Source organism: Patiria miniata, unplaced genomic scaffold (genome assembly GCF_015706575.1).
Source record: "Patiria miniata isolate m_02_andy unplaced genomic scaffold, ASM1570657v1 HiC_scaffold_1, whole genome shotgun sequence".
NCBI lineage: Eukaryota > Metazoa > Echinodermata > Asteroidea > Valvatida > Asterinidae > Patiria > Patiria miniata.
In genome coordinates this window covers 25,371,651-25,388,530 of record NW_024037047.1, presented here as the reverse complement: position 1 = coordinate 25,388,530, position 16,880 = coordinate 25,371,651, and the positions used below count along the sequence as shown (strand labels likewise).

Below are 16,880 nucleotides of genomic sequence, written 5' to 3'. Positions count from 1 at the left end.
GAGCTATACTTCACTATAATAAAACCAGTTCAAATAATAGTGAAAAGTCCTGTCAAGTTGGTTGGCTTCTTTTTGCACCACCCTGTTTAAGCTACATAATCTACACATGTCTACACGCAGTTGCTATATTTCATATTACACGTAGGCGGCCTACGCGTGAATACATCATACTTGAACTTCAGTTGCTGACTTGATCAATATTATAATCTCCACGCGCACGCGCACACACCGTACCCCGCCCGCCGCGCTATCGCTAGCCTTGGTCAAGTCGCTAGTTGTTATTCATCCCGGCCGTAGCGCGGTAAACGATATCCTCGCTAGCGCTATGCATGAGGTGCATTAAAAATACAGTGCGAACAGCGACTTCACGCGGCCACCATTTCTATGCAAATCAGTTGGACCCAATCCAGCTAGATTGGGTCCAACTGATTTGCATAAAAATAGAGGCCGCGTGAGCTAGGTCGCTGTTCGCGCTGCATTTCGCTCTGCATGCGATACACATTATGACTGCATGCACAGCGCTAGCGAAGATATCGTTTACCGCGCTACGGCAGGATGAATAACAACTAGCACCTTGACCAAGGCTACGCTATCGCTAGAGTCAATACTTGGCGCGATTGTAGTCTATAAATAATGTAATGACACGTCAGTCTGGAATTCCCAGCCAGTATGCAAAGGCAAAGCCCGCCAAACAAAATCACATGATTATGGGTTTGCCCTAGACTTTTTGTTTCTTTGAGCATTCTTTTAAGCACTGGTCATGCAGCCAACGGTTCTGGGTTAGTATCAATCGCTACCCTTGTTTTGAGGTTTCGATGGTCGAGGTTTTGCGATGATCATGCATGCATACGGTGAGTTGATTCTGTGTAGTAAGGCAGCCATTTTGAAAGCATTGTTGTTATTGGTCCCATATTGGCAAAAATGGCAGTTTCGGCAAAACATTGGCTGAACATCGGCGAGGGCCAATATTGCAAAGTTGTTCCAATATGTAAAACGTACGCGGACTAATATGGAGTAATATTGGTTGAACATTGGTATAATAGGTCTGTCACCGATGTTTTGCAAAATGTTTTGCCAATTTGTTCATTTAGGACCAAAGTTTCGCCATTAAGCAAAACCTACGTGGAGCCAATAATATATTATAATGGGCCAAAGTTCTATCCAATACTGGCTTTCAAGATTGGCCCAATGTTTTTGTCTAAATAAGCCCAATATATTGACCCTAGGCGTTGACCCAAATCAATGAATCAAGTTTATTTAGGAAGGTCTCGGGGACTTTCTACACCGTGTAAATATTGATTTACAGTCGGAGGGTATAAGCCACGCCAACCACTATACCAAGGGCGACAATTCCTTCGGAACATTTGCGGGGGGGGGGGGGGGGGGGGAGGGGGGGTGGACCAGCAGCTTCGATGAATCTCAAAAACCCGAGCGGGGAACACGTTCTGCAGGGCTTCCCCGAAAATTAATCATAATTTGACCATTTCTCCCTTCATCTCCCTTCATGTAACTTCGCGACCACACTTGGACAGGATGGATCAGCCTATATCCTTTCACAAGTTCATCCCTCACTCAGAATTACCATAAGGCAGATAACTTTGGTTTGGACTTCCATAAAGATATGTATTTATCTTGGTTTCTCTACACAGTGAGCCGCATGACCCCTGGAGGCAAAGTTGACATCATGGCGGCAACTTACACGGCACTTACATGTATTCTGTTAACATCCTTGGGACTTAGTGTGGCAGCAGACAACATATGCCCAGCAATTTCGGGTTTGAATTTTTATTTGCTACAGGAAAAGTATTAAGATTTTATTACACAGAACTATACCTTCATTTCATTCAAACATTGTTGCTAATCAAAACATTGAGGATGCTAATATTTTCTAGGCTACGTAATTATACAAGTCAAACGTTTTATGGAGATATATTTTAGAAATGATTTTAAAATTTATTCCCTCTAGCATGCTCTGAATCAATATATTTTAACGGTACTTTATGAGGTGGCGCTGTGTAAAAAAAACGACGTTTGCTTTATTTTTCAGTGAACAATATTCGCAGTCCTTTTGGTGCAGTGAACTACGTTCAACAAGGTTTATGGCACCAAATTCCTTGCCCACCATTTCGTTCTGGCGAGCCCATTGATCGGGTAGTTTGGTTCAAGCAGGATAGTCCCACGACAACATCCCGACTGATCGGCTACATAGATAACACAGACTACCCAGAGAGCGACAGGTACGCTTTCGGGACGTCTGGTTTCAGCCTCGTTATTAAAGACGTCCAGGAGAGTGATGGAGGAGGGTACCTGTGTCAAGTCATACCACGTGACACTACAGACAGAACTGGGGAAGTCGACATCCAAGTTCTAAGTAAGGATTATGATATGGTATTATTGACAAAATAGGCATGTAAAGACATGTATCCCATATGAAAAGTTAGCGATTCAAAGTGGTTTGAGTTAAAGATGGCATGACTATGTAGAACAAACGAAGTAAATATAATCCCACAACACAGTTTTTTGGATATTGTAATAACTATTTCCTTTTTTTAACGACTTGATACCGTGAATGCTCCATGTGGATGATTAATTTCTTCCAGTTTTCATCGTGGACTCAGTCAAATGATACCAATTTCCCGCTTCAACAATACAGGCGATACTTTTCCAGGAGGCAGTAGTCAGGCATCTTCCACTGCTAGTTTCCAGCGAGGACGCAGACAGACGCTACCGTGTGAGTGCGCGTCACAGACACCAGACGTAGTGTATTGGTCAACGGGAGAGGGCGGCACTACAGATACACAGATCATAGCTGCTCGTTTCTCCGATGGTGCTACCCTGCAGATCCAACATGGCGCCGATTTCAACTTTGGTAGTGACGCTTCACTTACAGTCAACTCCCTGAATGACGTACAAGATACACAGAGATTCTGGTGTCACGTGTTTAACTCAGATGCTACTCTCAGAAATTGCTTCACCGATGTCCAGATATCAGGTAATGCCAAAGATATGTTAATTAACGGAAAGACGAAGGTATTGCCACAAAAAATACAGAAAAAAAATAATAAGCAAAACAGACACATTTTTGAAACGATTTTCACTACAGATTTTAAATTCTCCATTTGTCCGTTTTTAAACAGTTGTTCTACAATTTACTCTTTCTTTGAAGTAGATGATGTGGAATCAACTAGTGATGCACTGAAGGCCTCAGAAAGATCTTTCTTCCTCCGAAGCGAAACACAGCAGATGCTCCCTTGCCTGAGCTGGACACCTGGCGACACAGCTTGTGAGGTGGAGTGGAGTAAGCTCAACAACCCAGATCGACAAGTCCTCAGTTACAACCTGTCGACTGGTGTCGTCGATTCTAGTCCTGAATTCGATCTCGGCAGCAACTTTGGTTTATTGATTCAGTTTGTTGATGATGTCCATGCTGGAGTGTATCAATGTGCTGTGGGAGATGAAAGCCAGATAGATGTTGAAGTCCGAGTGATAGGTTCGTGCAAGGATTGAGACTTACCTTTCTAGTTTGGAAATTTTTATTTCACTCCTATGAGCGAATGTTTCGATTTGTGGGCACAATTATTTTAACCTGTACATTTTTCTCTCAATGTGCTTTGTTATTATAGGGGATCGCTTTCCATTGGACGGCGGTAGCGCAACAGAAGGTGACAGTGTTAGCTTTAAACCTGAAACTAGATTTTCTCCTCAATGTCCGGCTCTCTCCGACATCTCATTGACATCCAGAGCAACTTTGTTCTGGTCCTTTGGCGACCCTGATGCAGAGTCTACCACTGTGATCGGCACACTGAATCTACCAGATGGTCCCATAAAGATGACTGATCTGGGAAAGGACTGCCTTGGCATATCAATGGAGGGTGCTCTGCTCCTTAATAACTGCTCCCAAGATGGTGACGTCACATACTGGTGTCATGTTTTCCCTGCGAATGGCGATCTGATCAGATCATACGTGGATGTGTTGATAGAGGGTAAGTTTATGCCTTTCATGACGTCACATTTTGGTACCAAGTTTCTCGGTTGCCTGTCATATCATACGTGGAAGTTTCTATCAATACAGTGTAGTATGTTCACTTTCATCTTTTGAAAGAAAAAAAGTGACTGAATTTAGTGAGGAGATCGATAGAAATGATCTGCTAAAAAGTACTTTGATGGAAAATCCAATGATAAGCCATGGCGAAAGATAATCAGAATGACGCCATTAAATCCTGTATGTGTGGGTCGCCAACCTGTTAAGAGAATTAATATGTGAAGAGGTCTGTGGGAAGGCATAAGCTTTTAGATTCAAACCATCGTTTGATATAGATGAAATTCTAATTGTCTTCCGTTGCCAATTAAACACAATAATTATTTGATTGTCATTTGTTGCTCTGTATGCATTAGATTCAAACGGTATTCCTGAAACAGTAAGAATCGTCGCCATCGTCGCCATCGTCGTTTCCGTGTCTTCCATCGTCCTCGCTCTTGTGGGGCTTGTTCCCTGTATCCTGAGACGTAAGCGGCGTCAACGATCTTCGCATTCTAGAGTAGACAAGGAGAGAGGTGGTTACAAACCGCTGGATAAGCAAGGTAGGAACAGAAAAGGGGGAACAGATAAAAAAGGCATTGTCAAAAGAAATGTCAGCTAATGTTAGTGAATGCCTGTTGTATTTTCCATCCCCGTCAAGATATTTCTACAAACTTGTTTCTTTTGTTTCATTGTTAGCTTATCAAGAAGGGTGGGCACGGTACTTGGTGCCATACGCCTTGTTGAAGTCAGTACAAACTGGATTGTACTTTCCGATATTGCTATTCCGATTAGATATACACAGACCAGAGAACATGGGCATTGGGAAAGCATTAATCGCTTCAAGTTTTGATGACAAAGTGAAGTACATATAGCCTGTCCACCCTCAAACGTTTATAAATGATACCTTTATGATGCAATGCGAGAACAGGTTTGAAAATAACACAGTGACTGTAGGATTGTATTGAAGAGTTCAATGTAACCTGCAGGCCAATATGCACTCAATTGAAATGTTCAAATTATTCCTCTAATTGTGTGGCAGAATCCGTCCGGGAGTTGGATTTGAAGACGCTTGCCCAGAAGATCAAAGCGTTTGTGATCAGCAAAATGGGCAGAAATCCAATCACACCGTGGGTCGACGGGGACGCTGCTTCCTTTATACCAATAGATACAGTCTACAGACCCTTAGAGATGTTCGCCAATGTTTCTCACGGAGGAAGTACTGTAAAGTATAAATTAGACTCAGAGTCTGGTATCTTTGATGATGGTATTCCAGAATTGGCCAGTAAGCATGCTATAATACAAGGCAGATGGGGTTGTGGTAAGACTACGTTTTTGCACAGACTGATATACGACTGGGCCCAAGGAAGGGAACGTGCACTATGGGGTTTTGATCAGATAGTTGTTCTTGTCCCAGCTTGGTTGCTTATTAAATCTGAAACCATCGGTGAAGCAGTCGTTGAATGCATGATTCCAAAAGACGCAAAGATTTCGGCCAAATCCATTAATGCATACTGCGCACGAAACAAAAGCAATCTGACAATTTTGGTAGATGACTGTAATGACCATCACGATATTGACGCTGTCATGAAAGTAATGACAGACAATGAATTTGTTGGCTGTCAGTTAGTTTTGACCACTAGAAACGAAGACCTGGCAAAAGCTGCGTCACGAAACTATAACATGCGCCATGTCACCATCACCGGCTTTACGCTCAGTAATGCTATTGAATACATCAATGTAGTTTTGGATACTGCTGAAGAAAGAAAGCAAGCTACCCCTGAGCACAAGGCAGTCAAGAGTAAAGCTAAGCCACAATCAGGTTCGACTGCTGACACAAACACTAAGCAGAATCTGCCCAAGGCAAAAGAGGCTCCAACGGTGTCAGCTCCTCGGGAAACACAGGAAAGCACTGCCACAGACACATTTCCTGAGGAGACGGAGCCACCCAAAACACCTACAAAAAATAAGAAACGAAATCTTCATCGATATCTAGGAGAGGACATTCTTCAACCGGATATTTCATGTCTCCCAGCTGTCTTGGCGGCTCTCTGTCAGATGTCAATCTGGACAAAAGGAGATGCTTTCAAACCCGACGTTACCATGGCAAATTTGTTTTTCAGATTGGTCAAGTGCATGTTCGACATGAAGAAAGGTCTGGAAGTAGCTGTCACTGAGGGAAACCAACACAGTCTGCTCACGGAAAACCAACTGGACGTACTGGCAGAGCTTGGTAGAGGGGCTTATGCAGACTACTTGAAAGAGGACTTCTTGAATTCGTCAGAGAAGGGAGAGCACGCCTTAGAAGTTGCAAAAGAAGTTGGACTTATTCGTCCATTGCAGGTTGAGTCCAAGGTTGAATCTACGGAACAAATTACCGAGGCAGTTTCTTCAGAGGTATCAGAAGTGGAGATACGGACAGGGTGTCTTTGTTGTAAGCGGAAGCAAAAGCGACACAATGGGACTGAACAAGAAACCATGCGTAAGGATACAGAACTCACTCCCCTGACAAGTCCTAAGGACGAAAGGGTTTGTTTTGTCTTGGAGATTCTTGAGCAGCTTTGCGTCGGCGTATTCTTACCTCAGATCACAGGAAAAGTAAAAAAATGGGTCGAAGACATAACAGAGATTGACCACAGGAATATTCTGCAGAGGTTTTCCCATGTATTCCAGTTTGCCATCCAAGCTAATCAGTTTAATTGGGAAGTTCTTTTTAATTGTTGTGCGAAGATCATCAACAGGGGACACAGTCAGGTCAGACACCCCCACGACGTGCTACATTTACAGAAGTTTATAGAGTTGTGTCTCCAGCTGAATTTCGAGGGGCAGTGTGAGGGCGCCTTGAATAAGAAGCTGCAATCGATCTTTCCTGACGAGAGGGTCCGCTTAATTGGAATATCGGGTTACAAACTGCGTCTGTTGTTGTACCTACTCGAACATGCTCAGCCAGACGATAAGAGCAAGCTGAATGTGAAGTCGGTTGAATTGCTTCGAATTGGTCGATATGACTGGTCAGAGCTTCAATTATACATTGAATATTTTATTTCCGGAAAAAAGAGACCGGAAAAGAAGACTGCAGTGCAAACAAAAACCGAAGACAGTCAGACAACTACAACTGTAATCCACAAGGGAACAGTCAGAGCATCACAGGAGGAAACAAAAAAACTCCCGGAACATCCATTTGTAAATCATTTACCAGAATCTGAAGATGACATTAAAGCACAGGATGCGGTTAAATCCAGCAAAAGTGAGCTTCAACCCAAAGTGGGCGCCTCACCAACTGGTAATGAAGATGAACTTATAGACTCGTCAGTAGATGAAGATATTGCATCCTTTGATGTAATTGATAGTAACCAGGATCTGGCTGTACCAGAAAAGCTGCGTGAGAGAGTAGAATCCAGCAACCAAGACATGCCTCAGTTTCCTCGTGACGAGTCAGACATCAGTGTCCTTCATACTGTGCAGTCTTTTTGTCTACAGGAGCTCTTAGAGTCACAGGCAGGGGAGTGCTACTCATCGGGTGCAGCAAGAGACCTGGCTCGCTACCTTCCTCGTCTGGAAATGCTGGAGAGTCTGGTTCTGGTTGGGACGATTCTGAGTTCAGACGCTATTTGCGACTTGGCGAAAAGAGCTCACCAACTCCCAAACTTGAAAAAGCTGGATCTTCGTCTAAATAAGCAGTTCGATGACAGAGCCTTGGTGGCGGTAACAAATTTACTGCTACGTCAGTGCAGAAAACTGTCAGATCTCAGACTGTCTCTGTACGAAGTAAAAGGGTTTGATGAAGTTCAGAAGAATATGACGGGTGGGAAGTTCCCGTGGGGAAGATTAAAGACACTGTATCTGCTGCATGGATCACCTGCTGAGAGGTTTGTAGGATTCCTCAGCAACAACGTAAAATACTTCCACTTTGTTGAATGTTTTCATGTCTCAGCCACTGAAAAAAGTGAAAAAATACATGACAACATTCAGGGGGAGTTCGAACAAAATATGACAAATCCGAACATCATGCCACATCTTGAAGACCTCGAAATCGGCAACATGGAGACACTGAAGGCAAGACTGACGTCCTTGAAACTCCCTAAGAAGAAGAAGGGATCCGTCATCTCAAATGTGTTTGGGACAACCGTCACTGACCCGGGGAATAAGACAACAAGCGAGAGTGCAGAGCCAGTAGCAGACACGCTAGGTGGTGCAGCGGGTATCGGCGTGGGAGCTGCGGTGTGTGCCGGAGCCACGGCTGCAATGCCGATGCCGGAAGATAACAATCACTTTAGTAGGCCTACATGAATGTTCAAGTGAATTCTTGGACGGTGATGAAGATTTTGAAGATTGCATGGCACTCTTGCCTTAATAATCGGTGTCACGAACGGGAATATTCACAGGATCAAAATATCCGTATTCTGGGAGCATATATACATCCACATGAGATTTCGTTGAAGTGTAAGGACATAATGGCACGAATTAATGTTATAATTTCACACTAAAAAAGATCACATAAAAAACTGATCATTTCAAAGATATTTCATAAGAATACGTTAAGAAGTTGATTTACCAATTATGTAATCTATGAGCACTGATTTGCCATTTGGATGCCTTTTCTTAATGTAGCTTGAAGGTTTCCAATGTACACAAATTTTAGAACTAAAGAATAATTGGAGTAAAAATAAATAGAAACATAGAAATCGTAAGATAAATTACAAAACCATTAATGTAACCTATCAGCACTATTTTTTTAAAAATTAACTTAGCTGGAAGGTTTGCAAGGTCAAACATTCTGAGGACTTATCAATAAACAATAAACAGTAAACATCTTAAGGTACATTACAAATTGACAGCATTATAGCCTCGTCCAAGTCCATGTAAATATTTTGAAGTCTTAAACATTTCGCTCTTTCGGATGCTTTAATACTGGACCTTTTGATTTTTTTAATGGACTTGCAGTGCTTGAATTAAAAATAAAATGCTCTTCTGACTCGTACAACTAATATTTTCTTGGATTCGTTAATCCTTAGATTGAAATGTTCAGCCTTAATTATATTTGATTACATCTACAGTTAAATAATAAAATATTCAATGTGTATTTTAAGTTATCTTTTAATTGCTTATATATGTGGAGATTGTCCATTATTGGAGCAAACGAAAATTTGTCAATGTTTACAAACTAAATCAAATTTCAATTTCAAAATATAATTTCAGTTACAAGCAGCTGCCGACTCAAAGTTGAAGTTCTTAAACGCATTACAGTGTTTATACAATGTTTCAAAAACGTTTATTATTATGTTTAAAAGTTAAAGACTAGTTTTAGAGTATTCTCATTGTATCAATTACAACACTCGGCACTCTATGATTACGAAACTAAACGTTCGTTGATTGCTGAAAAAAAACACTAAACTACCTATGTGGATGTAGCATGTATTTAGCAGTAAAGATGTGTACAGAGGATCTTAGAAAATAGAGCCTTAGACGATAGAGTAATGCTTGAATAATGGACAATAATGGTATGTAAATAAGCAAAACAAAAGATGGTTTATCCATAATTTCCCCGGTGTTCCGATTTTGTGAATGCCAAACGGCATACAGCTGCGTAAGAGGAATTTGGCAAATAATGAGTTAATTGTTTACTGCTTCAAGTGAATCGTTTCTTGTGTTTTTCTTTTTTGTTATACAAATGTTGATGAGTACACTGGAATGTTTTTTTGAAAACTGAAATAAGATGTTCGAAATTTATTATTTCCCCACGGTAATCAAGTATATTGTCATTGAGTATTACGTAATGAAATATCTTTGTAAACGACTTCTTTTTAAGATGCAATAATAAGAAGTTAATTTTTATGTGAAGATTAATTAAGGGATTTTTGATTTGTATTTTTCATTTGGATAATTTTACTTTCGTTTTGTTGCTTTATTATTGTTTGACTACGCCTTTACGTGCGGTTGGTTTGTCGTTACGTCTTGAAAATACAGTTTAACTGCCACATTTATTTCTTAAAATCGTTTCTTGCTTTTCCTTTAAACGTTCGTAATGTTAACTTTTTATCGGAATAATCAAAGTTCTCCGATTTCGAATCAGTCACAGTTTGGTACGAGTCATTTTCTAGATGTCATAATAAGTAATAGGCTTGAAAGCTATATTCAATTGTTTACATTACACTTTTATCAAACAATAGTTCTCTAAAAAAAAATAATGTAGTGCATTTTTGAAATGAGATATTTTACGTGTTGGGTTTCAAAATTAGATCAAGTATTTGTCTGGAATTTCTAATATAAACGGTGTAAAAAGTCTACGATGTCATTATCCCAATTTTGAGGTTTAACAAAGAAACTGACTGGAGAGGAGTTTGAACCTGCGACCTCCAATTACCGTTCCGGGCTCCTCATTTAGTTGTGTACAGGGCTGGATAGCTCAGTTGGTAGAGCACAGGAACGGCAATCAGGATGTCGCATGTTCAAAACCTGCTCCTGTCAATTTCTTTGTTCAACCTTTAAAACGAATGATCAGTTAGTCAGTTTTCCTATGTGGTTTCTTTAAAAATATGTAATACAAAAACCGTATCCTCTCTGAGTGATCCCCGTTTGCAACATTGCTAATGTCGCTAACATTGTGACTTTGGGCATGATCCCTGGTCAAACTGATAGGGTGTATGGATTCCCAGCCGAAATTATCTAAATGTCCTTCAATTCACAACTCACGAGTGATTATGTTTCCCTGCCTTTACTTTGATATTGTTTAATTGAAAAATAACGGGCTTACCTTTGGACACATGCAGACAAGTCAGAATATCGTTAAGAGGAGTAAAACCGCCATGTCGCACAAAAGAAAGTGGAAAATGTTAAGATGTGGCCCTTAAAATGAATTACTGAGAGTGTGGATTTCTAAACATAAACAAAGTAGCCTGTGTTGCGAGTAAAATTTCCCTTTGCGCACAGTTTTACTTTAAATGTGAACAAGCGAATGAAAATATATTATTTTTCATATCATAATTTTTGGTGATAATTTTAACCGTGCGTCAATGCGGTATCCATTTTCTTTGCATTGTTTATATTACATCCATGTAGACATTGTGTTTCTGAAAATGAAATACAGTGATATCAGTAAATATTCATGCCTGTTGATATGAAAACAAAACAAAAGTTTTACGAGTTTTATTAGCTCCCTTGTATTAGTGCAGTTCTGCATTCACTTTAAGGATATAGACACCACTTGCAAAAACTGTATATTTTTGGCGACGCAAGACACGACAAGACATTCAAGCCGAAGCAGGATAATAACACACTATTGAACGGTTGAAATGTATTGCTTAAAACATATCACAATTTGAAAAAAAAAAAATAAATAAACACGTCTTCATTTTGCTCGACGCAAAACAATGTTTCCGTCTAAATTTCGTTTCCCAAATATTCATTGATCGACCTTTACCGAGACCCTGCTTGAGACTATTATTCATTCGTAAATACCTAAGACAGTTTACGCATTCCTATTGGCCGAGAGCCCGTCACGTGGCCGGTCTTAAACGGATGATAAATCTCCAGCCAAAAGTGGTTAAGACCGGCATTCAACAAAGGTGGCCCCTGAATAGGGACAATAAAATTCTGGTTTTAAAAATGTATTCTTCAGAATTTGTTGGTTTTGAGGTTCGAACAAACCACTAGACGTATTAGTTTGTATTAAAGGACATTGTTTTACATCATTTGCAATTAAATTCGTCTGATAGGAAAGAAAACATGGCTGAATAAAGAGAAAAAACTATTTGCAGGGGAATTTTGTCTGCCCGATCGCACCCCGGCCGCTACTCATACACACGAACGTGATGCATGTAGCTACCAAGTACCAGCTAAATCCAAATACACACAATTCACAGACTAGTACAGCACGCATAACCATCGAAACGCACATAATGTGTGTACAGTTATATACACACAAAAAGTGGTCAGTCTTTTCATGGGCATAAAACACCGCGACAATCGCGGAAGCGAGATTCGTATCGAACCTTTCTCAAAAACAACACAATCTATCGACGAACTTTTCAGCGCCGCCATTAAAAGTATGGTACATAACCCCCCCCCCCCCCATCCCCCTGCCCACTTATTTATTTTCGGAAGCCAAGTGTCCGGAGAAAAAAAACCGTCTACGTTTCAGATTGTTTTGCTGATTAATCCCCCCAGCATAAATTCACGGATCCGCCACTGTTTTTTATTCTCTGGAGGTGCAGCGCACACTCCTCATTGTGTTGTTGACAGACTCTGTCTGGCATCGTGCACAATACACAGTGAACTTTGTTCAGCCCGTCAATGCATTGTGGCAGCAATGTCTAGCATAGAATTGATACCGGAGGCCTGAGGTTGTAGGTTAACTTATTAGGGTGCATATTATTTGTAATGATAATAATCATACCACGGGACTAAACTGGAATGTTCCTGCAGTGTGATGAGCATGCAATACCGTGGCATTAAAGGCCCAAAACAACACCTCGATTTCTTCGTTGGTCTTTCACCTTACCCGAAATAGTGTGGGATAATTGACTTGGAATAATAAGTGAAACACTGAGCCGCCCATATCGAACATCAGCTGTGTTGAAGGTTGTGACGGGTAGCATGGTGAGTTCCAGTACTTTAACGTTAAACATAAATTATGATAATTATGTGCTATTGGAATTAACATTTCAGGAAATATATTTACAAATATGTGACCTACTGATACAATTTGACAAATGTTATCAAAACCTTGTTTTTGGTAATCAATACCTGAAATCAGTCTTGCGCAGATTCGGCGGTTAATTTTTGAAAAGAAGACTGCATCTTGACGTCTATAGATTCTACAGACCATTCAGCGGACGCGCAAACAACTGTACTCCGAAAATATACTATTTTTTTCCCCACCATATCCGGTTGTATGGTCTAAGGAACCAATTGTTATATCATACAAGTTGAACATTTAAAACTTAATCCAACTGGAGTACGGACGGTATGGGTGTATCCGTAGAGGGAGAGTGGGAGTTGACATGATGCCAAGGTCATGATTTCGACTCGACTTTAGGCCTATTACCTGCTGGTGCAGCACGTGCACGCTCCTATGTTGTAGACTGACACTGTCTGGCATGCATAGTGCATGGAACTTTGAACTTCAGCCCGTCATGCATAATGGCAGCAATGTGTATAATTTATAGACGGGGTTGTAGTTCAAGTTGGAGCACGCGTGTGCAAATAATATATTATGATAATAGTCACGCATATTTCGTGACTAAGTGAAAAGTCCCCGTAGTGTTTGGAGCACGCAATACCACGGCAGCAACGGGGCATTTCTTCGTAGGAGATTTATCTTACCCGACTAAATAGTGTGCGATAATCGACTTGGAGTAATGAAACACTGAGCCGTCCATAACGAACCATGCAGGTGTGCCACGTATTATCACAATTATGCACTGTTGAAATTAGCATTCCAGCAATAATGAATATGTGACCTACTGAATCAAAATATGTTGAATGTCCCCCAAAACGTTCATTTGAGTAATCGACGCCTGAAAATAGTCTATGGAATGCATTTGATATTCGCAAAGATTCGGCGAGTATTTATGCAAAACAAGTCTTGCTATCCAGATTCTGGCCATTCAGTGGGTGTCTTCTGTATGATTACTGACAAGGCTGGCAAATAAGGGCGGATTGGAGGGGGGAAGGGTGGCAACGGGGGCCATGCCCGCCCCCCCTAAAACGAACCAATTTTTTTGTTTTAAGTGACGTCGCAATAAAAGCAGGCACTGTATAAACCACCATCTTTTCCTCAAAAAGATTTGGTTAAAGTGGTCAGAAATTCCCGCGATCAGATTGCACCACAGAGCATCTGATCCAATTTTTTTTCTTGGGCCCTTAAGCTGGCCCCCAACGCCGTAGTTTGGAACCCACTTTTTGGGAGACCAAATTTGTTTTTGCCTCCCCCTCCAACAAAAATGGATCCACCCTTGAAGGCTGGAGAGATAAAATATAAGCTTAAACACTGTGTTATTTATTGACATTATCAGACCGAATTGCCAGGAGGAAAAACCGGAACACAGTACATACAATTGTGTACGTTGCATACGTATCCATCAAAGATAGTGTCCCCATATATTAGTAGACTTGTACCAGTCATGCGTTTTATCACAACATCTTCTATCGGGTATTCCGTAACCCGTTGTATTGCAACCAAACTTGGCATCCAAATTGACCAATTAACAATGTAGCCTCCATTTCTGATCGAAAAAACGTCACAGTTTCTAAAGTCGACTCCGATCAGCTTGACTATACCTCCCGACGCGAACCTACACCTTGGGACCAATGTTTAATTCCCACTTCTTCCCCTCAAACCATGTACCGTTGTATTTGTAAAGTTCTAAATTCACAACGCACTCACCAGGCAGCTGCACCTGCGCGTCACCATTATTTCCGTCAAATTTCACCCCTTGTTCATTGTCTCTCAGAAGAGAAAATCGCTTAGAAGGGAAATCCAGTGCCTTGTGTACTTTTTTTAAATGCAAGCTGGTCATTATGATACAACTCTCGATAATTTTGTGCAGCTCAACTCAAACCAAGGCCGTCCTACCGCAAGACTATCTGCTGATCCTTTCAAATTATGCGTTCCCCACTGCAATTCTGAATGTCTCAATCTCTCTTTGTACTTGGGTGTCTCACTGTCGTTGTGCTGGCTGCAAATTTTTAACAAATTCCCATTTCTCATATTCCGCTTTTTAGCTTTCCGCTTGACACTATTTTATTCAATTGCGGCATGCGCAATACAATCAAGGAGTCTGAATTTCTTATAGAGTCCAAATTCGATTCGGTGCTTTGGAAGTCGCTCGGCACAAATCCCGCTGCAGTCAATTTCTCTGTTTAATGTTATCATTACTACACTTTTGATGTTGAAACAGCTAACACTGAAGTTTCTCCCGTGAATCACATCACATAATGTTTACCTCAACGTCAAATGGTTACAGCGCCCTCTTATGATTTAACACTGTATCCCACGGACGCAGCGATGTTGTCTTCACCTCGTGTATAAGGTTCCAGACCAGTAAATAGACTGCCATAGACCTCAGTGATATTACACGCACTTCCTACAATAATTAAAAATAATCACAAAATCTCCAATGTGTTTAAGACACACATCAAACTGAAGCCTTTCTCATCATCTTTCGTTTTGCGTTCAGTTTCTTTTGGTCGGGGGGGGGGGGGGGTATCTAACGACTTTTGGGAAAAAATCCATCCAAAGATGATCAGCCCTAAAAGCAGGCCTGAAGCCCATCGCCATTTTGAAAACGGACGCCTACGCTTCATTGCAAAGTAGAGCCATTTTAGGGCCTAATTTCATCCACATTTTGCCCTAATACGAGCTTGCAGTCCTCTGCAGGGCTTCCATCATTGTTTTTTAAATCATCAAGTTCACGGCCCTCAAAAATCCGTAATATCGGATAATTTGAGGGCATGCAAATCGTAATTTGGCCGGCGAAGGCAATTTTGATTTTATTTCTTGAAAATAATCACTTATATTTTCAAAACCATGCAGAATGCAGACTCCTCTTCTACGATAGTCCCATTTCAGGCATGTCCTATTACAAAAAACGCCCTTTTTCTAATTGACAAGGGATTTACAAAACGGGTTTGTTAAAGTTGCGTCAGTTAAGATTTTCCTCCTTTTATTTATGAACCTTCCCCCCCCCCCCCACAATTGATCAGCTCTTAATATCTATCACGATTGTATTTATTATAATAAAGCGCTGTAGACATAACGACAAGATCGTAGTACTTTAACTATCATAATAGCAAGGTGTACCCGCTCCACAAATAAAACAAATAGCAATCAATGCAATTAGAACAACGAAATGTAACATAATTGCTCTAAAACAGCAGACAAGCACACTTCAGAGGTATTTAAAGACTTCTATTTCACGATCTATACTGAGCAAAAACATGTACAGCAACCAACCAGCAATTTTCAACTATCGTTGCTAGTCTCTATGTTATTAAGGTTTACAACTCTACAATGTCATTTTCTTTATAATTTAGATAACACAAAAGCATACTTTAACAAACTTTTTGCCAAGAGCTGAACATCTCTAATTTGTTTTCTCCATTAAGGTGCACTAAATATTATTATGCTGTTACTTAAATGGATATTACTACATGCATAACATTACATTTACTTTTCTTTTCGAAACTATTGTACATTTAAACTTCAAACGAGGAGCGTATTTAACAAAGAAAACCTGTTTAAAAGCAATACGAAGACGAAATAAAACAAAAAACAATAAACCGACCGATGCAACAAAAAGAAGCCAACTGATAGACCGACCTTCTTTAAAAAAAAATACATTAAAGATGAGTCTTTGTACAGGGTGTATCCAATCAGGTATTCCAAAATTAATGGCTTTGAATGAGAAAAAGAATTAATCATGAAATTAGCTTTAAGAATTGATCATCAGCTGTCCATTGATACCTCAAATGGCTCACTAAAATATCAACTGAGCACCACTGATTTCAAAACAAATGCCAGGACATCTCGTTTCCTCAATTTGCTGAATATAAGTTGAAAGTTAAGCTGTCCGAAGAATTCGCTGTCGCAGTGACTGTGCGATAAACAGGAGGTGTGTTGAAGATGTGGCTGCATAAAATGGTATGCCGACATCGTAAAGTTGCTCACCGATTATCTTTTTTGGACGTGGTTATAAATCAATGCCCGGTCCCCCCCACACACCCCCCCCCAAAAAAAAAACACAAAAAAACCCCCAAAAAACAACAAAAAAAACAAAAAAACCCAAAAAACAAAAACAAAAACAAAAACAAAACAAAGAAAACGGAGAAATGTTAATGGAAAAAATATGTGGCAAGGTCC

The 16,880-nt window shown here is 40.5% G+C and overlaps 1 protein-coding gene across 1 annotated transcript; it reads left to right on the top strand.

Annotated features, from left to right (window-relative positions):
* Window positions 1–579: 579 nt before the first annotated feature.
* LOC119726494 lies at window positions 580–10,344 on the top strand. Its single transcript, XM_038198209.1, has 8 exons — window positions 580–851; window positions 1,650–1,775; window positions 2,048–2,371; window positions 2,654–2,992; window positions 3,170–3,490; window positions 3,624–3,983; window positions 4,396–4,581; window positions 5,061–10,344. Exons 1-8 carry the CDS (start codon window positions 833–835, stop codon window positions 8,306–8,308), a joined length of 4,923 nt encoding a protein of 1,640 aa, XP_038054137.1. The 5' UTR covers window positions 580–832; the 3' UTR covers window positions 8,309–10,344.
* Window positions 10,345–16,880: the final 6,536 nt, after the last annotated feature.